Raw genomic sequence first — 20,107 nt, forward strand, 5'->3', positions numbered from 1 at the left:
AAGGTTTCCTTTTTTATTTTATTAGAAAATAAAGTGTTTATTCAAAGAACATTAAAAGGCCAGGACCTGTGTGGGGTTGGCATGAGGGGGAGGAGCGAATCTTGGGCTCAGCCAGGCTGGGCATGGGGCTCCTCTCCGTGGAGTCTGGGCCTCAGGGAGGCTGGGGTGGGAGGCCCCAGGGTCCGGCAGGAGGGTAGGGAGCGGTCAGCCAGCACCAGGGCGCAGTGTAGAGCTGGGGCGGCAGCATTTACGGGTTCAGCAGCTCACCAGGTACATCCCTGTGGGGGCGCAGCTGTGAGGGGGAGGGGTGGGGAGAAGGGGTACGGGAGGGGTTCCCCGGCTCTGACTCTGGGATGCTTCAATCATCCTTGTCCTCTTCAAAACACCCCTCTATCTCATAGTCCTTGCTGCCACTGGGCCCCAGGAGCCCCTTGTTGGGGGCAGGAGAACAGGGTGGGGCTGGAGGAGGGGATGGCAGGGGGGACTTCGGGCTCCCTGGTTTGGGTCCTTTCAAGGATGTCCTCCAGGGGCCAGCCCCAGACACATGGGGCCCTGAATCCTTGCCCACCTGTGCCCCCCATCTGGGGTCTCCTGGCCCCAACACCCACCTATCCTTCCCAAGGATCCCCACGCCCCAATCCCTCCCCACATCCCAGGGCTTGCCCCTAGCAAGGTCCCGGCTCCTGAGGTCACCCAGCAGCAGGGCTGGGGAGTACCTGTGGCAAACCTCCTCTTCACCAGTGACATGCGGTAACCGCTGCCCACCAGTTCCAAGTCCACGCCCGACAGAGTGGCCCCCTCGCTGGTGAACTGTGCGGCCACGGGGCTGGGTGTGCTGGGCCCTGAGAGCGGCTCCCAGCTGGCAGAGAGGCGGCCAGAGCCTGGGGAGACCTGCAGTCAGCTGCGCCCTGGCACCAGCCCCCGTCCCAGCTGTGAAACAGGCTCCTCTTTGGCCCACACCTGAAGCCCTTTGTTCTGTGGTCTTCATGTGCCCCATCAGACCTCCCTTCAATCCCCTGCATCTGTCTCTCCTGGCATCACTGGGCTTTGTGTGGCTGGCAAGGGAGTCCTGCCTCAGGGCCTTTGCACCTGCTGTGTCTGGCCACTTGGCACTGGGACACCCTCTCCTCCAGTTTTTTTCTTTTTTTTTTTTTTTTAGAGACAGGGTCTGGCTCTGTTGCCCAGGCTGGAGTGTAGTGGTGCAATCATAGGTCACTGCAGCCTCCAACTCCTGGGCTCAAGTGATCCTCCCACCTAGGCCTCCCAAAGCACTGGGATTACAGACCTATGCCACTGTGCTCGGCCCTCTTCCAGTTTTTTTTTGAGACAGTCTCACTCTGTCACCCTGGCCAGAGTGCGGTGGCATGATCTCAGTTCACTAAAACCTCCGCCTACTGGGTTCAAGCGATTCTCCTGCCTCAGCCTCCTGAGTAGCTGGGATCACAGGTGCATGCCACCACGCCTGGCTAATTTTTATATTTTTAGTAGAGACAGGGTTTCACCATGCTGGCCAGGCTGGTCTAGAACTCCTGACCTCAAGTGATCCACCCGCCTTGGCCTCCCAAAGTGCTGGGATTACAGGCATGAGCCACCGCACCTGGCCTTTTTTGTTTGTTTTTTAGAGACAGGGTCTGGCTCTATTGCCCAGGCTAGAGTGCAATGGTGCGATCATGGGTCACTGCAGCCTCCAACTGCTGGACTCATGTGATCCTGCAGCCTAGGCCTCCCAAACCACTGGGATTACAGACTATGCCACCCAGCCAGGCCCTCCTCCAGCTTTTTAAAGCCTTCCTCAATGCCCATACTTGCCCGCCCTCAGTATGCCCCCAATTCTTCCCCAACATAAGTAAGTGCCTCCCACCTGACCCCAGTCCCTCCCACCCAGCCCTCATGCACAACCACAGCTCACCCCCTGCCTCAGACACATCTGGAAGCCTCCACGTGAGCCGCTTCTCCTCCAGGTTCCTGGCCGTGAGAGAATCTTGATCAGGGCTACCCCACAGAGGATGCTGAGAGCCCAGGGTCCCGCCTCAGCAGCCTCCTGGCTGTGTGACCCCAGCAAACTTTCTCCCCCACTTCACCTCAATTTCCCCATCTGTGAAATGGGGGTGAGATATGGAACAGCCGCGGAGCCACACAGCCTTGCAGCACTTTTATGTGTGTGTGTATGTGTTTTGAGATGCTGCCTCGCTCTGTCGTCCTGGCTGATGTGCATTGGCGTGATCTCTGCTCACTGCAGCCTATGCCTCCTGGGTTCAAGCGATTCTCCTCCCTCAACCTCCTGAGTAGCTGGGATTACAGATGCCCGCCACCATGCCTGGCTACTTTTTGTATTTTTAGTAGAGACAGGGTTTCACCATATTGGCCAGGCTGGTCTCGAACTCCTGATCTCAGGTGATCCACCTGCCTGGGTCTTCCAAAGTGCTGGGATTACCGGCATAAGCCACCATGCTCAGCTTCCTTGCAGCACTTTTAGATTATGCATTCTGTCCTGTAAGTCTGGCTTCTTCACAGCAGACTTTTTTTTTTTTTTTAACTTTTGTTTTTTCTATTTTTTTTTTTTTTTTTTTTGAGACGGGGTCTCGCTCTGTCGCCCAGGCTAGAGTGCAGTGGCACGATCTCGGCTCACTGGAAGCTCCACCTCCTGGGTTCACACCATTCTCTTGCCTCAGCCTCCCAAGTAGCTGGGACTACAGGCACTCACCACCATGCCTGGCTAATTTTTTCTATTTTGTTTAGTGGAGACAGGGTTTCACCATGTTAGCCAGGATGGTCTCAATCTCCTGACCTCGTGATCCGCCTGCCTCAGCCTGCCCAAGTGCTGGGATTACAGGTGGGACAATTTTTGTTTTTTAAGAGACAGTTGTCACCCAGGGTAACTCCCTGAAGCCTCAACTCCTGGGTTCAAGTGATCCTTCTGTCTCGGCCTCCCGAGTAGCTGGGACTACAAGAGCACAATACCATGAATGACTACTTCTTAAAATATTTTTTTTGCAAGGCTGGGCACAGTGGCTCATGCCTATAATCCCAGTACTTTGGGAGGCCAAGGCAGGTGGATCACCTGAGGTCAGGAGTTCAAGACAAGCCTGGCCAACATGGTGAAACCCCACGTCTACTAAAAAAATACAAAAATCAGCTGGGCATGTAGCAGGCCCTCGTAATCCCAGCTACTCGGGAGGCTGAGGCAGAGAAAAATCGCTTGAATCCGGGAGGCGGAGGTTGCAGTGAGCTGAGATCGTGCCATTGCACTCAAACCTACACGACAGAGTGAGACTTCATCTCAAAATAAATAAATAAATAAACAACATTTTTTTTGTAGAGATGAGGTCTCACTATATTGCCCAGGCTGGTCTCAAACTCCTGGCCTTAAGTGATCCTCCCACCTCAGCCTCCCAAAGCACACAATTACAGGCATGAGCCATGGCACCTGGCCCTCACAATATCACCCTTAGTGCTAAGAAAGGTGGGCTCACAGTTAACGGTCAGGCCTAGGGTGCACCCTTTAATCGTTGCATCAAGGAGAAGGTCTGGGGTTATGGGGGAAACTGCTAAGTTTTCCTTGGCCTCCCGCACGCCCTCACCAGGTGGCGGCCGGCTGCAGGCGGACGTTGGTCACAGGTTCCCCCACAGGCAGCAGGATCTGGACGTTCGTGAGTGGCGTGGGCACAGCTGTGGCACCGGGCCGGTAGCCGTACTCCACTGAGACCTGGGTGAGGGTGGCCCCACACTGCCAATGGGCACTGAGCTGCAGAGGCACAGACTGGGGACCCGGGCGGGAGAACTAGGAAGAATGAGAATGGGAGAGAGGACACAGCTTGGGCCATCCCGTCTTGCCATAGCATGTGCTATTCAACCACTTGACCCCGCCAGGCACACACTGCCCCAAGGGGGCCCAATCACAGGGAGATTTGATGGATGAGAGGCTGTATTACACCAGGTTTCCAGCAGGGGGCAGGAGAGCGCCTCATTCTAACAAAGTCTCCCAGGGAAGTTCAAGTGAAAAGATTCCAGGGCTGGGCTTCTAGTTCATATAAAGATGCTATCTGCAACAGGGGATGCATGCTCTCCCACACTGCCTACTCCTCCACCATCCATTCCCCACCCACCCTGCCTACTCCCTCCAGCTCATCGGCTCTCACGGGTTGGATCTCTTGAGGTCAGGAGTTTGAGACCAGCCCGGCCAACATGCAAGCGCCTCCAGGTCTGCTGCCAGCTCACCGTGTCCCCCACTCCACCACCTCCTCCCGGACCCATGCGGGTGGCACACCTGGTATCGCAGCAGCACCACGTTGTAGTAGGAGGCGGTGGGGTTCTGCTCTGCCTGGCGCTGCAGAGCCTCGGTCAGAGCTGCCATGTTGAGCCAGAAGTCTTTGGTCTCAGGGTCACTCTGGGAGGGGTCACTGCAGAAACCCGGACTGATCACCACAATCCTTGGGACATGCCCTCCCAGGGCTCCCAGCATTCAATCTACCCCTTCCTAAAGATGTAATTTCCTCATCCTGGCTAACACGGTGAAACCCTGTCTCTACTAAAAAATACAAAAACTAGCCAGGCGAGGTGGCGGGCACTTGTAGTCCCAGCTACTCAGGAGGCTGAGGCAGGAGAATGGCGTGAACCCGGGAGGCAGAGCTTGCAGTGAGCTGAGATCCGGCCACTGCACTCCAGCCTGGGTGACAGAGCGAGACTCCGTCTCAAAAAACAAAACAAAAAAGATGTAATTTCCTGGTCCACCCTGGGCCCAGCAAAGCCCTACCTAGATGGTAGTGGTGGTGGCAGTAAAGGAGGGATGGAAAACAAGGGTCAGAGAGGGCAAGTTACTTGCCCCAGGCCACACAGCAAATCCCAGGAGGCGGCTGGGTGCGGTGGCTCATGCTTGTAATCCCAGCACTTTGGGAGGCTGAGACGGGTGGATCATCCGAGGTCAGGAGTTTAAGACCAGCCTGACCATCGTGGTGAAACCTCATTTCTACTAAAAATACAAAAATCGGCCAGGCATGGTACATGCCTGTAATCCCAGCTACTCAGGAGGCTGAGGCAGGAGAATCACTTGAACCCAGGAGGCAGAGGTTGCAGTGAGCCGAGATCGCGCCACTGCACCCCAGCCTGGGCAACGATAGCAAAACTCCATCTCAAAACAATAAAAAAAAAAAAAAAAAAAAATCAGGCCGGGTGTAGTGGCTCATGCCTGTAATCCTAGCACTTTGGGAGGCCAAGGCAGATGGATTGCCTGAGCTCAGGAGTTCGAGACCAGCCTGGGCAACAAGGTGAAACCCTGTCTTTACTAAAATACAAAAGAAATTAGCTGAGTGTAGTGGCATGTGCCTGTAATCCCAGCTACTCGGGAAGCTGAGGCAGGAGAATTGCTTGAACCCGGGAGGCGGAGTTGCAGTGAGCCGAGATCATGCCATTGCACTCCAGCCTGGGTGACAGAGCAAGACTGCGTCTCTACAAAAAAAAAAAAAAAGAAATTCCCAGGAAGCAGAGAGGGAATTCAGAGCCCGGAAGCCCCTGACCCCCAGCATCCTCGGAGGCCCTCTCCCACTGCCCATCCATAGTACCTGAAGAGCAGATCGGCGTTGGGCTGGAAGTGCTCAATAGGGGCTGTGTGTACAAGCCGGAAGCTGAGGACAGGTGGGGGTGGGGTCCCGCTGAACACACGCACGATGCCAGCAGGGAAGGTCATGGTCAGCTCCCCAGTTACTCGAGCCAGGCAGCTGGGGAGGATGAGGGGACTGGGTGTTGGCTTAGGGCTCTGCCTGGAGTCTCATCCTCCCCCTTCTCCTGGTTCCACTGGTGCCTGTGGCTCCCCAGACTCCTCAGATCTAGGATGGCCCTGATGATCCCCCGTATCCTTTCCCCCAACCTCCTCCTCTTTCATTCCTGCCTGGACAGGAAGAATCCACCCTGGGCTGAAGGAGGCAGGAACATCTCCTTCCCTAGTTCTCTTTTCTCCTAGGCCACCAGGGAGCTCAAATTAAAATGTTCAGTTTTTTTAGCTGTCCTTTGCTTGGGTTTTTGATCTGACACTCTCCTCTTCTTCATGGTTTGACTTTCATATCTTTTCTGCCGAAGGCCACCCCAATATATATCCCTGCCCTCCACTCGTCCTTAAACCATCCCCTTACCCCCTTACGGGGCCTAACTTCTAGTGTTACTCCCTTCATCTCAATGCCCACGGCAGCCTTGGAGTCTACAGCAATGCCTAGCCCTGCTCAAATGCTCTCCTATGGCCGGGCACGGTGGCTCATGTCTATAATCCCAGCACCTTGGGAGGCCGAGGCAGGTGGATCACTTGAGGCCAAGAGTTCGAGACCAGCCTGGCCAACATGGTGAAACCTTGTCTCTACTAAAAACACAAAATCAGCCGGGTGTGGTGGTATACGCCTATAATCCCATAATTACTTGGGAGACTGAGGCAGGAGAATCTCTTGAACCCAGGAGGAAGAGTTTGCAGTGAGCCAAGATCACACCACTACACTCCAGCCTGGGCAACAGAGTGAGACCCTGTCTCAAAACAAACAAACAAACAAAAAATACAATAATTTAGTCAGGTGCAGTGGCCTGCACCTGTAGTTCCAGCTACTCGGGAGGCTGAGGCAGGAGAATGGCTTGAACCCAGGAGGCGGAGGTTGCAGTGAGCTGAGATTGAACCACTGCACTCCAGCCTGGGCAACAAGAGTGAAACTCCATCTCAGTTAAAAAAAAGAAAAAAAAGGCCCTCCTATGGCTCCACTGCCCTCAGGACAGGGGCCTGGTCACTTGGCTCAGTGTTCAAGGCCCTTTCACCATAAGATAGACCATGAAGCACATCTGAAAGCTGTCCCTGCTGGACCCTCCCCAACACAGACCCCCCACGGGCCCTGTCTGCCCATCACCGGGTACCTGGGGCTGTGGCCACGGAAGTAGGCATGGACGTACTCCGTGAAGGCTGTGGCTACGGGCAGAGCATCCTGGGAGCCCAGGACCACAGGGCTCGGACCCCGGGAGACTCCTGGGGGTGGTGGGGAGGGAATGGGGAACAATGGATAGACAGCATGAACACAGGCTCCAGGCTCGAGACCCCCCGCCCAACCACACCTCTGCCAACAGAGAAGCCACCCACCCAGACCAGAGAAGGTGACACTGATGCCCAAAGCTGGGCCCAGGACCGCTCTCACGTACCATGTCCTGTCTGGGATGAGAAGCTGGGCCGGTCCAAGGCAGTGCCGGGGGCTAAAGAGCCCAGTGGGGAGGGGCTCAGGGAACGAGACTGGAAGGGAAAGAGACAATCTGGGCTATCAGTGCCCCAGGACCAGTGCCTAAAAGCTGACCCAGGAGGCGACCCCCAGCCCAGCTTCTGCCACACCCCCTCACCTACCAGGTCCCCGTTGCTACGTGTGAGAGGGCAGGACACCTTCCTAGAGCGAAGTCTCCTGGGTGGGGCTGCCAGGCCCTCCCTGGCTGTGGGGTCAGCAGGTGCAGGCATCAGGTCTGGGAGCAAGTACAAAGAGGCACTGCTGAGATGCTGCCCAGGGCCTCTGGGGCCTCCCCAGGGGCACAAACTCAGTCAAAATATAGGAGGTGGGCTTTTCCATGGAGACCCCCAGTGGGTCTGAAGTCCTGGGGTTGCAGAAAAGGTGCCAGACAGGACTGCGGATATCGTGCACACCCCTGACCCTCCCAGACGCCAGAATGGTGGCCCAATAAGAGGTGAGCTTCCCATTACTGGGGATATGCAAGCAAGCACTGAAGGCGTAAGACGCAGGCATACTGTAGGGAGGATTCAGCGAGGGTTTTTAGCCAACATTCAGCCTTTCTGTGACCTCTACCCTCTCCGGGAACCTGACTGCAGCCACCTACTGTGGCCTATGTCTGAGTTTCATGCCTTTAACAGCCAAGCTCCCCTCCCTCTCCTGCTTCTTCAGGGTTCTGGTTGTGTTCCATCTTATGAACGTGCTCACTTGCTCACCTACCTCCCCTCCCACCTACCTCCCCCCTCACCTGCACCCCAGGCTGCGCTCCCCCCTCTACCTGACTTTCTCAGCCTCAGCACTGCAGACATTTGGGGGCTGGACCATTCTTGTAGATGGTGGCTGCCCTGTGCACTGTAGGGTGCTGAGCAGCAACCGAGGCCTCCACCCACTGAATGCCAGAAGCACCACTCCTGCCTGGTAGTGACAATCAAAAATGTCTCTAGACACTGACAATGTCCCCTGGGGGGCAGAATTTGCCAGGATGGATAAGAGCCTCTGCTCAGGCTGGATTTGGTGGCTCACACCTGTAATCCCAACACTTTGGGAGGCCGAGGCAGGCAGATCACCTGAGGTCAGGAGTTCAAGACCAGTCTGGCTAACATGGTGAAACCCTATCTCTACTAAAAATAAAAAAAATTAGCCGGGCATGGTGGTGGGCGCCTGTAGTCCCAGCTACTCGGGAGGCTGAGGCAGGAGAATGGCATGAACCTGGGAGGTAGAGCTTGCAGTGAGCCGAGATGGTGCCACTGCACTCCAGCCTGGGTGACAGAGCAAGACTCTGTCTCAAAAAAAAAAAAAAATTAGCCAGGTGTGGCGGTGTGCACCTGTAGTCCCAGCTACTTGGGAGGCTGAGGCAGAGAATGGCTTGAACTTGGGAGGCAGAGGTTGCAGTGAGCCAAGATCGCACCACTGCACTCCAGCCTAGGCAACAAGAGCAAAACTCCCTCTCAAAAAAAAAAAAAAAACTTCTGCCCCCTCTCTGTGGTCTCCACCCACTCGGCTCTCCCTTGAACAGGCTCCAACCAGGCCCTTTCCTATGGAGGGCGCCTAGCGCCCTTGTTGGCACTGCTGGGGACCTTGAGGTGGTCACAGCCCACAGTCCCTCTGACTCAGGGGCTTCCCATTCTCCTCAGGTAGCTCCTAGGAGCCCACCCCACCGCTCTCCCCCAACCTGCTGTCCTCCTGTCTCCAACCCCTCCGGGGTCCCCGGCTCTGTCCTCTCCTCTACTCTCTCTGGCCAGCTGCTCCTCCTGTTTTGATGACATCTTCAAGGAGGGGGTGCTCTGTCGAGAGGGTGCTCTGACCTGACCTTTCCCAAACTCAGGGTCCACTGTGCACCTGACACCTAAAGGCCCAGCCTCAACGTCCATCCGCCCCTCCCCTGCTCATGGCCCTCAGCGTTACTCAGGGTAACACTTACAAGCCCTCCCTGTGCCCATCAGGCCCTGCCCACAGCCCCCTTCTCTTCCTCCTCCTCCCCTCATCACCCTGTTCCAGCAGGCAGGCCTCCTTGCTGTTCTTCAGACAGGCCTAGTGTGCTCCTGCCCCTCGGCCATTGCAGGGGCTGTGCCCTCTGCCCAGCACATCTTTCCCCTCATATCCACGTGGTTCTGTCCTCACTTCCCTCAAATCTCAGCTCAGATGTCCCTTCCTCAGGGAAGGCCCCCACCTGGCACCCGCTACCGCCTGCCTTGCTAAATGTCTATCTCATTGTTGTCCCTGCAACGGTGGGAGGTTCTACCTGCCTGGTCCTAGCGGTGTCTCCAGCAGCCTAATCAGGCCCTGCCCACAGCAGGCGCTCAATCCCCCTCCCAGGGTTCCAGCAACTCTCAGGCCCAGACCCGCTGGACTCACCTCCTCCTGCCAAGGTCTCCAGCCCCCAGGGGCCTGGAGACGGGGCGAGGGGCTGCGGCGAGTCTGTCAGAGGCGGTGCTCGGATACCCCTGGCCTCTGGGGGTGGCGCCCTACAGCTGGGCGGGCTCTGCGGGGTGCCTGGGCGGGGGACCCAGGAATCTGGGGAGGGGCCAGGTGCCGCGTGTGACGGAGAGTCCAGGCCGGAATCCTCCACGTTTTCGGGCGACGAGGAGGAGAAAGGGGAGGGGCTGGAGGTGAAGCCCAGGCTGCTAGAGCCTTGGGGAGGGAAGTGGGCGGTCAGCTCCGACCCTCGCCCACTCGGAGTCCCTGCCCATCCTCCTGCAGGCCACGGCCACGTCGAGGGAAGGTCAGGGGGTGCCCCATTCAAAGTCCTTGCGCACGCCCCCAAGGCTATGCCTTCTGGTGACTTCCCTCTCCACAAATGTCCGGCCCATCCACCCAGTCACCGCCCACTGGCCAAGGCCCCGTCCTATCTATGGCCCCTCCCACCTGTACTCTGGCCCCGCCCACCCTGACACGGACTAGTCCTCCCTCCAGCCTGGCCTCCAAGGTACTCGATTGGCCTAACTTTGCAATGGCCCCACCCATCCTCCCTCCGGCCACACCCATGACCTCCAATCCTTTATCCCCATCACCTGTAAAATCTTCGTGGTCAAAGGCTGACTCCAGGGGCGGCCCAAAAAGGTTCTTGGACACCTGCTCCTCTGACTGCAATCTCTCTGCACAGCTAGAGAGGGTGAAGCCAAGAGGAAACTGCTTCTATTTTTCCCAAGCCTCATCCCACCCCGGGGCCTTTGCACATGCTGTTCCCGGTCTTTTTTTTTTTTTTTTTAGACGGAGTCTCGCTGTCGGCCAGGCTGCAGTGCGGCACAATCTCAGCTTGCTGCAACCTCCGCTTCCTGGTTCAAGCAATTCTCCTGCCTCAGCCACCAGAGTAGCTGGGATTACAGGCACCTGCCACCATGCCCGGCTAATTTTTGTATTTTTAGCAGAGACAGGGTTTCACCATGCTGGCCAGGCTGATCCCAAACTCCTGACCTCAACTGATCTGCCCGCTTTGGTCTCCCAAAGTGCTGGGATTACAGGTGTGAGCCACTGTGCTCAGCCTGTTCCCAGTCTGGAGTTCCATTTCCCCAGCTCTCTTCATAGCCACCTCCTGGCTCCTCTTTGGGGCTTAGCTCCAAGTCACCCTCTCGAGGAGGTTCCCATCCCCACCTCAAGGGAAGTCACCTCCTTCTGTCTTTGCGTCATCGGCTTTCTTCGTAGCACTTAGAAATATTGAATATGCTCTAACTTGTTTGCTTTTTTTTTTTCTCTTGAGACGGAGTTTCCTCCTGTTACCCAGGCTGGAGTGCAATGGCGCAACAGCAGCTCATTGCACACTCCGCCTCCCAGGTTCAAGCGATTCTCCTGCCTCAGCCTCCCTAATAGCTGGGATTATAGGCATGCACCACCATGCCCAGCTAATGCTGTATTTTTAGTAGAGATGGGGTTTCTCTATGTTGGTCAGGCTGGTCTCGAACTTTCAACTTCAGGTGATCCGCCTGCCTTGGCCTCCCAAAGTGCTGGGATTACAGGTGTGAGCCACGGCTGGCCTTATTTACTATTCTTTTTTTTTTTTTTTTTGAGACAGAGTCTGGATCTATCGCCCAGGCTGGAGTGCAGTGGCCGGATCTTAGCTCACTGTAAGCTCCGCCTCCCGGGTTTACGCCATTCTCCTGCCTCAGCCTCCTGAGTAGCTGGGACTACAGGCGCCCGCCACCGCGCCTGGCTAATTTTTTGTATTTTTAGTAGAGACGGGGTTTCACCGTGGTCTCGATCTCCTGACCTTGTGATCCGCCCTCCTCGGCCTCCCAAAGTGCTGGGATTACAGGCGTGAGCCACCGCACCCGGCCTCTTATTTGCTATTCTTAAAATCTGAGTCACTAGCATGTGATTCTGAGAAGGGAGACCTGTCTCAGAACCCAGGCCCTAGAACAGCACAGGTACATAGCAGGCACTCAATAAATGTTCATCAAATGAATGACTAAATGGTCCCTCAAAAGCCAACATGGGCCAGGCGCAATGGCTCATGCCTGTAATCCCAGCACTTTGGGAGGCCGAGGCAGGCAGATCACTTGAGGTCAGGAGTTCGAGACCAGCCAGGCCAACATGGTGAAACCCTGTCTCTACTAAAAATACAAAAGTTAGCTGGGCGTGGTGGTAGGTGCCTGTAATCCCAGCTACTTGGGAGGCTGAGGCATGAAAATTGCTTGAACCCAGGAGGTGGAGGCTGCTGTGAGCCGGGATCGTACCACTGCACTCCAGTCTGGGCGACAGAGTGAGACTCTGCCTCAAAACAAAAAACAAAAAAAACCCCAGCATGACATCAACTCCCAGCCGAGACAAGAGATCACCAGGCGGAGACATGGGGAGGCAGAGGTGGGGACAGCCCCCACCTGCCCACTCGTGTGGAACCCACCTGCCAGTTCTGGGGGCAGACCGAGGTCTCTGGGGTTTCCCAGCAGCGTCCCCTACAAGAAATGTACCTCCTTGAGCTTTCTTGTCACCCTGCCCGCAATGCTCCCCACTTCACGGACCAAGGGACCGAGGTTTGGGGGTGTCCAGCCAGTTGCCCAAGGTGATCAGCAAATCAGGCAGACACAGATTCAAGCCTGAGCGAGCCCGTCTCCAGATGCTGGCTCCTCCTGGCCCCAGCTACCCCTTTCAGCTCTCACTTAATTTCATAATGACCTCATTTTACAGAAAAGGAGACTGAAGGTCAGCGTGGTTAAGCAGCCTGCCCCAAGTTACAAAACAGAGCTATGATTCAAGCCCACACTCATAGCCTCCCCTCCTTAGGATCCTCCCTACTCTGAAGACCAAAGGCTACTCACGTGAAGAATGGCGTTTCATGGTGCCCTGTGGACAAAGTGGGCGGCATCAACATGAGCACATCCAGCCAGCCTTGCCAGCACCACCCAGGGCACCCCTCCCATGCCTCACCCCTGGGCCAGGAGGAAGGATGAGACTGCCCGCAGTGGCCCTGAGCTGTGCCGCTGCTGCCTCAGGGCTGCAGGCTGGAGCCCGGGCCGGGGCGGGCTTGATGTGCACGTAGAACTTGCGGGGCTCTTCATCATCAAAGTCGGAGTCGCTGGACGAGAAACGGGAGGGCTCGGCCGTGCGTGGGCTGCAGTCAAGGTCCAAGCCAATCCCAACACAAGCTTCTCCCCAGTCAGCTCTCCAATCCAACCTTGTCCCTCCCTGCTCAAACCCTTCAAGGTCCTGCCCAATCCCATCGCTCGTCATGTGCAACCTTCAGTCCTGACACCATGTCCCACCAGCACTCCCACCCCCCAGCCAAGCCTTTGCACAAGCATGCGCAGACCTAACTGGCAAACTCCTATTCAGCTGCAAAACCCCAACACTGGTGCCTCCTCCTCCAGGAAGCCTTGCTGGCTTTCCTTTTCTCTCTCCCTCTTGCCCAGTGCTGACCCCAGAGAGTGGGTGTTTACATTTAGGTTGGCTTCGTCCACAAGGGAGACCCTCTCCAGGGTGTACCCAGAGAGGATTGCTGAAGGTGGACTGGTTATTGTGGACAGTTTTGACCTTGCTGTGCCAACAACTGCTCCTGGGGGGTGCCAGAAGGATATTGTTCTGGGTCACATCAGGCCGGACAGTGAAACCTTCTTCATCCACCTCTGGACACGTCTAGGGGAGTCGGGGGACAGCAGTGAGTCAGGCTCCCCACTATTGAACTTTCCATCTCACCCTGCCAACCACCCCCTGCCCCACCCCCAGGCCTTGACTCAGACCTCAAAACAACCCTGATGGCAACGACTGTCTTCCCTGGGTGTGTGGGCGGGTTCCTGGGACAAACTGAGCTTCGGCAGGGACATTATTCACACCCACGTAGTCCACGGGACTTTGCAGCTGAGGTGGGATATGAACTCAGCCCCCAGGCTCCAGCCCGCCCCTCAATCTCGGCTCTTTAGTTTCCAGTAGGGATCCGGTCTCTAGGAGCCAAGAGTGGGATCAAACTCCTTCCACTTGTAGCTCAGCCTGACCCCTCCCACGTCACTCACCCCTGAATCTGGCTCCAGGAAATCTCTGGGGATGGAGGAAGAGATGTTGGTATCAGCTTCTGCAGCCCACCTGGTGCCCCCTGTCAGCCCCCAACACTGGACATGGAAGCTGGGGTAGCTCCCCGGCTGTGATACTGCCCTGACCTAGCCCTGGAGGCGGTGGGACCCTGGGGCTTGCTTGGGGAGGGGCTTGAATCTGAAGTTAGCTGAGTAGAGAGTGTTCTCAAATAGCCTGGGAGGGAAGGAATCCTGGAACTCATCTGAAGGGCTGCCTTGTGAAGGTAGGGAGAGTTAGGGCTAGCCTTGGCAAACAGAACAATCCTGGGCCAGCTTGGACAGGGGAAATGCTAGGTTACTCTGCGACAGGCAGTTCTTGGCCTAACCTGGCAAAAGGAAGAATTCTGGACTAGCTTGGGCAGCGGTAACATTGAGCTAGCCTGGGGCAGAGGTACTCCTGGTCTAGCTTGGGTGGAGGGAATCCTGGTCCAGCCTGGAATATGGATACTCCTGGGCTATCCCAGGAGGGGACTTCTGGGATAGCCTGGGCAGGGGAAGGGATTCTGGGCTAGCCTGGGCCAGACCAGGCAGGGGTACTTTCTCACACAGCTGCAGGTGGCTCTGGCTCCCGCTCCCGCCGACTTAATCCCGGAAGGCGAAAGGTCTTGGCTCCCCGCAAACGTTTCATCGCTGAGGACAGATTGCAGTGCAGCTGAGAACTGGGAGGTGCCTTCTTTCACATTCAGATCAGCCTCCCTCACCCCCACGGTCCAGCCTGGGCGTCCAGGCCCAGACGTACTTGCCTTCCTGCAGGGCAGCCGCGCTGTACGCCTCGAAGTCCAGAGGTCCTGAGACGGGAGACAGAAACTCAATGGAGGGGCTGGGCATGGTGGCCCGTGCCTGTATTCTCAGCACTTTGGGAGGCTGAGGTGGGTGGATCACCTAAGGTCAAGAGTTTGAGACGAGCCTGGCCAACATGGTGAAACCCTGTCTCTGCTAAAATTATAAAAAAATTAGCCAGATATGGTGGCAGGTGCCTGTCATCCCAGCTACTCAGGAGGCTGAGGCAGGAGAATCGCTTGAACCTAGGAGGCAGAGGTTGCAGTGAGCCGAGATTGCACCACTGCACTCCAGGCTGGGTGACAGTGTAAACTCTGCCTCAAAAAAATTAAAAAGAGAGAGAGAGAGAGAGAGAAGAAACTAAACTGAGGGTGGGGAGACTGGGCTTCAAAAGGGTAGTACACTTTTGGCCACAAAATGGCACCTGGATCTGAACTCAAGGTCCATCAGGTTCCCAGACAAGAACCAGCCCCAGATCATCAGGAGTGGGATGGATCAAGGGCCGGTCTGGTTCCAGCTGGTTAGTGCCACCGTAGGGGGTGACATGAGCTACTTCCACATACTTCCAGCATTTGTGGCTGGAACTTGGGTTGGGTTGGGGGATGGACCATGCGTCTGTGCAGTGGGCTGGGCTTTGAGTGACAGGATGAGGCGTGGGAACTCTCTCCCAAGAACAATGGGGAGCCATGGAAGGTGTGTGAGCAGGAGGAGGACACAACAGATCTGGGGCCTGTGAAGAGCAAGAGTGGGGCCCCACGCAGGGAGGGGTGACCTGAGCCAGGGCCGAGCCAGAGAGACAGGAGGGAGAAAGAACAGGTTTTGCTGGTTAACAAGACTTGAAGACATAACTGTATACCAGCATTTAGTGAGTGCCTACTGTGTGCCTGGCACACCCTTTGCCCTTTACCTGAATTAAATCACTGAACGTTACATTATTAACATCCTCACTTTACAGATGAGGAAACTGAGGCTCAGAGAAGTCAAAGCACAGGTTCTAGGTCACACAGCAGGTGATGAAGAAAAGACTCAAGCCCAGGTCTGACTCTAAAACTTTTGCTCTTAACTCCTCCCCAGTCCTGTAGCTGAGTATTTGCAAATTGTTCTTTTGCCCAACAACCCTCAATGGCTCCCTTAGGCCCTGGGGGTGAAGTCTGAACAGCTGAGCCTGGCACTCAAGGCTCCTCTGGGATCTGGTTCAAAGAGATTTACACGTAAGATCAAGCTGGAGAGCTGGACTCGTCAGCAGCCCATTTTTCCCATGAAGAAACCAAGGCCTGGCCATGAGCAGTGGCTCACGCCTGTAATTCCAGCACTTTGGGAGGCTGAGGCAGGCAGATCACCTGAGGTCAAGAGTTCAAGACCAGCCTGGCCAACATGGTGAACCCTCATCTCTATTAAAAATACACACAAAAAAATTAGCTGGGCGTGGTGGCACGTGCCTGTAGTCCCAGCTACTCCAGGAGGCTGAGGCAGGAGAATAGCTTGAACCCCGAAGCAGCAGTTGCAGTGAGCCAAGATTGCACCATTGCACTGCAGCCTGGGCAACAGAGGCAGAGGGAGACTCCATCTCAAAAAAAAAAAAAAAAGAGAAAGAGAGAAACCAAGCCCCAGGGAGGTTCAGTCTCCTGCTTCTGGAGTCCTGCCCATCACCTGCAGCTGTGGCCCTAAAGCCCGACCCCTGATGGCTGCCCTGACTCACCTGGCTTCTCCTGGCCTGTGCCCTTACTCTCTGCAAACTTCCTGAGTAGCATCTCCACGCTGACGTTCTCGATGTTCTGCTTAAATTCCTCATGCACCTGTGCCAGGTGGGCGGGGTGTGAAACTGGTCAAGGCCCCTTTGCCCAACAGTGACCCCCACCTCATTCCTCACACCTGCCCAACTCACCTGCCCGATCTGCACGTGCGTGTCCTCCACTGAGTGAGCATAGGAGCCCAGCAACGCCTTCATGTGCCTCAGGTGTGTCTCTTCCATGGCTTGGAAGCGCTGAAGCAGGAGGGGAGAGGCAGGTGGAGAGAAGGTCAGGGCCAAGAAGGAGTGGCCATGTGACTCAGCCTGACCAATCAGAACACCCTAAGCCCTTGGCTCACTGATTGATTTGGGGAAGGGCCAATGAGAGTCTGCCCTAGGACTTTCTCTGAATCTACAGAAAAAGATACTTCCATTCCTGAACCAATGAGCTGATGGGATGTAAGTGGGGGTTGCTGGGGCCCACTTTGATGCACACATGTGCATGCATGCACACACACACACACACACACATGGGCATGTCTGCCTGGGAGTGATGTCCCCAGAGAGCAAAATAGACTTAAGAAGCAGAAATGGTGGTCGGGTGTGGTGTATTATGCCTGTAATCCCAGCACTTTGGGAGACCAAGGTGGGCAGATCATCTGAGGTCAGGAGTTCAAGACCAGTCTGGGTAACATGGTGAAACCCTGTCTCTACTAAAAATACAAAAATTAGCTGGGCATGATGGCACGTGCCTGTAATCCCAACTACTACTAGGGAGGCTGAGGCAGGAGCATCACTTGAGCCCAGGAGGTGGAGGTTGCAGCGAGCTGAGACTGTGGCACTGCACTCTAGCCTGGGCGACAGAGAGACTCCATTTCAAAAAAAAAAAAAAAAGAAGCAGAAATGCACAATTTCCTGCCAGCACTATTTGAGCACCTGGATTCAGCTATGACTGAAACCTCCACAACTCAAAAATAAAACTTTTCAGTTCCCTGAGCATGTCAGCTTTTTTAAAATTTTATTTTTGTTTGTTCTTTTTTTTTTTTTTTCCCGAGACAGAGTCTTGCTCTGTCGCCCAGGCTGGAGTGCAGTGGTGCAATCTCTGCTCACTGCAGGCTCCGCCTCCTGGGTTTATGCCATTCTCCTGCCTCAGCCTCCGGAGTAGCTGGGACTACAGGCGCCCGCCACCACGCCCGGCTAATTGTTTGTATTTTTAGTAGAGACGGGGTTTCACTGTGTTAGCCAGGATGGTCTCGATCTCCTGACCTCGTGATCCGCCCGTCTGGGCCTCCCAAAGTGCTGGGATTACAGGCGTGAGCCACCACCATGCCTGGCCTTGTTCTCTTTTTTTTATATACACCTTGTCAGTTTGAATGAGGGTTTCTATCACTCGTAGCTTGAAAAAAGTTCTGATTCCTAATCCTGAGATTCCAATCTGCTTTTATTTATTTATTTTATTTTTTCCAGACAGGGTTCCATTCTATCACCTAACCTGGAGTACAATGGCTCAATCTTGGCTCACTGCAATATCCACCTTCCGGTTCAAGTGATTCTCCCACCTCAGCCTCCTGAGTAGCTTAGATTACAGGCACCTGCCATTACATCTGGCTAATTTTGTATCTTTAGTAGAGACGGGGTTTTGCCATGTTGGCCAGGCTGGTCTCAAACTCCTGACCTCAGGTGATCCGCCCACCTTGGCCTTCCAAAGAGCTGTTATTACAGGTGTGAGCCACCACACCCTGCCTGGGATTTCTGCGGCCCATAACCTCCAGGGCAAAGGCATGTGTGGGTCTTAAAGGTACAGATGCCTGGTTCTTACCAGGGCCGAGTCCAGCATCTTCTGCTCAAAGTCAGCTCGGGCTGAGTTGTATTTTTCCACTGAGCGTCGCAGGCTCTCTGCCGCCTTCTTGGTTTTAGTCTCTGCCTATGAAGCCCAGGGAGGAAATGGGGATGGAAGGGGGACACTCAGGGGGCTTCCCCCAGGCCCCATCACCTGGCAGGTGGACTCCTCGGGGTACCCAGGGTGTGATCACCCACAAGTTCCACGACTGTCGCTCTGGGACGTGTTTCCACTCTGATCAGGCAGCCCCTCTGCCCCGCGGCAAATTCCTCAGAACCCCCTGCTGTGAGCCCACCTTGTCCATCTCCTTCTGGCTGGTACTCTCCCTCCGCAGCCGCTCCTGGTCCATGCAACGGTTCAGGTAGTTCTCGCGGGACTTGGGCAGGAGCTGGCTGACGCCCGAGAGTACCTGCACAGCATCCAAGGTGCCCACCACTTCCTCCTTGCACTGCAGGGATAGGAGGGGAGATCGTGGGTAGACTGTGAAATTCCTGACCTCCCAAATATTTCCTGCCAGCGCTAGTCTTTTTCTATGTGTGTGTGTGTGTGTGTGTTTTGTTTTGTTTCTTTTTTTTAGATGGAGTTTCGCTCTTGTTGTCCAGGCTGGAGTGCAGTGGCACAATCTCAGCTCACTGCAATCTCTGCCTCCCGGGTTCAAGCGATTCTCCTGCTTCAGCCTCCCAAGTAGCTGAGATTACAGGCGCCAACCATCACACCCGGCTAATTTTTGTATTTTTAGTAGAGACGGGGTTTCACCATGTTGGCCAGGCTGGTCTTGAACTCCTGACCTCAGGTGACCTGCCCACTTCAGCCTCCCAAAGTGCTGGGATTACAGGCGTGAGCCAACGTGCCTGGCCTGTGTGTGTGTTTTTAATAGCAATGGGGTCTTGCTATATTGCCCAGGCTGGTCTCGAACTCCTAGACTCAAGCAATCCACCTGCCTCAGCCTCCCAGTGTTGGGATTACAGGCGTGAGCCACCATGCCCAGCCTGTATGTTTTTCATTTCAAAACATTTTAAACTTTTTAAAAAAGTACTATTTACACATGGTTCATATTTCCGAAAGTTGTAAGGGGTTAAGCCAGGAAAAAGCCTCCCATATAGGCCCTCTACCTAGAAGTCCCCAGTAATTACTGTGATACTTCTCTAGAAATAATCTGAGTATGGATAAAGATGCTTGTTCTAACCCATGTTTTATGACAAACAGTGGCAGACTGTGTTGCTTAACTCACCCTTTTGTGTGTGTGTGTGTGTGTGTGTGTGTTTTGTTTTGTTTCTTTTTTTTAGATGGAGTTTCGCTCTTGTTGTCCAGGCTGGAGTGCAGTGGCACAATCTCAGCTCACTGCAATCTCTGCCTCCCGGGTTCAAGCGATTCTCCTGCTTCAGCCTCCCAAGTAGCTGAGATTACAGGCGCCAACCATCACACCCGGCTAATTTTGTATCTTTAATATAGACAGGGCTTCACCATGTTGGCCAGGCTGGTCTGGAACTCCTGACCTCAAGTGATATGCCTGCCTCAACTTCCCAAAGTGCTGGGATTACAGGCGTGAGCCATCGTTCCTGGCTAGCAAGACCCCTTCTCTACAAAAAATTTAAAAATTAGCAAGGCCGGGTGTGGTGGCTCACTCCTGTAATCCCACACTTTGGGAGGCCGAGGCGGGTGGATCACCTGAGGTCTGGAGTTCAAGAGCAGCCTAGTCAACATGGTGAAACCCTGTCTCTACTAAAAATATAAAAAATTAGCCAGGCATGCTGGTGTACGCCTGTAATCCCAACTACCTGGGAGGCTGAAGCAGGAGAATTTCTTGAACCCAGGAGATGGAGATTGCAGTAAGCTGAGATTGTGCACTCCAGCCTGGGCAACAGAGCGAGTCTCCATCTCAAAAAAACAAAACACAATAAAAACAAAGTATTACCAACTCCCTTTTTAAACAGGAGTTAAAAACGTGGATTTCGGAACTCTGTAAAGGCAATGCATCTATGATTCTACAATTATAAGCTTTGAATATAGTGGAATTCTAGGAGTCTAA

The 20,107-nt window shown here is 54.9% G+C and overlaps 1 protein-coding gene across 19 annotated transcripts in view; it reads right to left on the reverse strand.

The window, feature by feature from the left end:
- Positions 1–20,107, reverse strand: part of FCHO1 (FCH and mu domain containing endocytic adaptor 1) — a 41,801-nt gene continuing 21,694 nt past the window's right edge. For 14 of the 19 annotated variants that reach the window (XM_033199992.1, XM_033199990.1, XM_033199982.1 and 11 more), the window contains 22 exons: positions 18,374–18,526; positions 18,058–18,162; positions 16,395–16,493; positions 16,209–16,305; positions 14,473–14,517; positions 14,275–14,359; positions 13,673–13,697; positions 13,241–13,298; positions 12,594–12,772; positions 12,485–12,509; positions 12,070–12,121; positions 10,244–10,335; positions 9,588–9,863; positions 7,358–7,470; positions 7,162–7,249; positions 6,883–6,991; positions 5,559–5,714; positions 4,268–4,400; positions 3,582–3,781; positions 1,910–1,965; positions 717–881; positions 1–292 (listed from right to left, as the gene is read on the reverse strand). In XM_033199992.1, coding sequence (XP_033055883.1) covers positions 264–292; positions 717–881; positions 1,910–1,965; positions 3,582–3,781; positions 4,268–4,400; positions 5,559–5,714; positions 6,883–6,991; positions 7,162–7,249; positions 7,358–7,470; positions 9,588–9,863; positions 10,244–10,335; positions 12,070–12,121; positions 12,485–12,509; positions 12,594–12,772; positions 13,241–13,298; positions 13,673–13,697; positions 14,275–14,359; positions 14,473–14,517; positions 16,209–16,305; positions 16,395–16,493; positions 18,058–18,162; positions 18,374–18,526 — 2,340 coding nt within the window. In that variant the 3' untranslated portion in view covers positions 1–263. The remainder of the gene's footprint in view (positions 293–716; positions 882–1,909; positions 1,966–3,581; positions 3,782–4,267; positions 4,401–5,558; positions 5,715–6,882; positions 6,992–7,161; positions 7,250–7,357; positions 7,471–9,587; positions 9,864–10,243; positions 10,336–12,069; positions 12,122–12,484; positions 12,510–12,593; positions 12,773–13,240; positions 13,299–13,672; positions 13,698–14,274; positions 14,360–14,472; positions 14,518–16,208; positions 16,306–16,394; positions 16,494–18,057; positions 18,163–18,373; positions 18,527–20,107) is intronic. The other 5 variants (XM_033199997.1, XM_033199994.1, XM_033199998.1 and 2 more) reach the window with 5 other exon arrangements.

Source organism: Trachypithecus francoisi, unplaced genomic scaffold, assembly GCF_009764315.1.
Source record: "Trachypithecus francoisi isolate TF-2019V2 unplaced genomic scaffold, Tfra_2.0 Lachesis_group5, whole genome shotgun sequence".
Taxonomy (NCBI): domain Eukaryota; kingdom Metazoa; phylum Chordata; class Mammalia; order Primates; family Cercopithecidae; genus Trachypithecus; species Trachypithecus francoisi.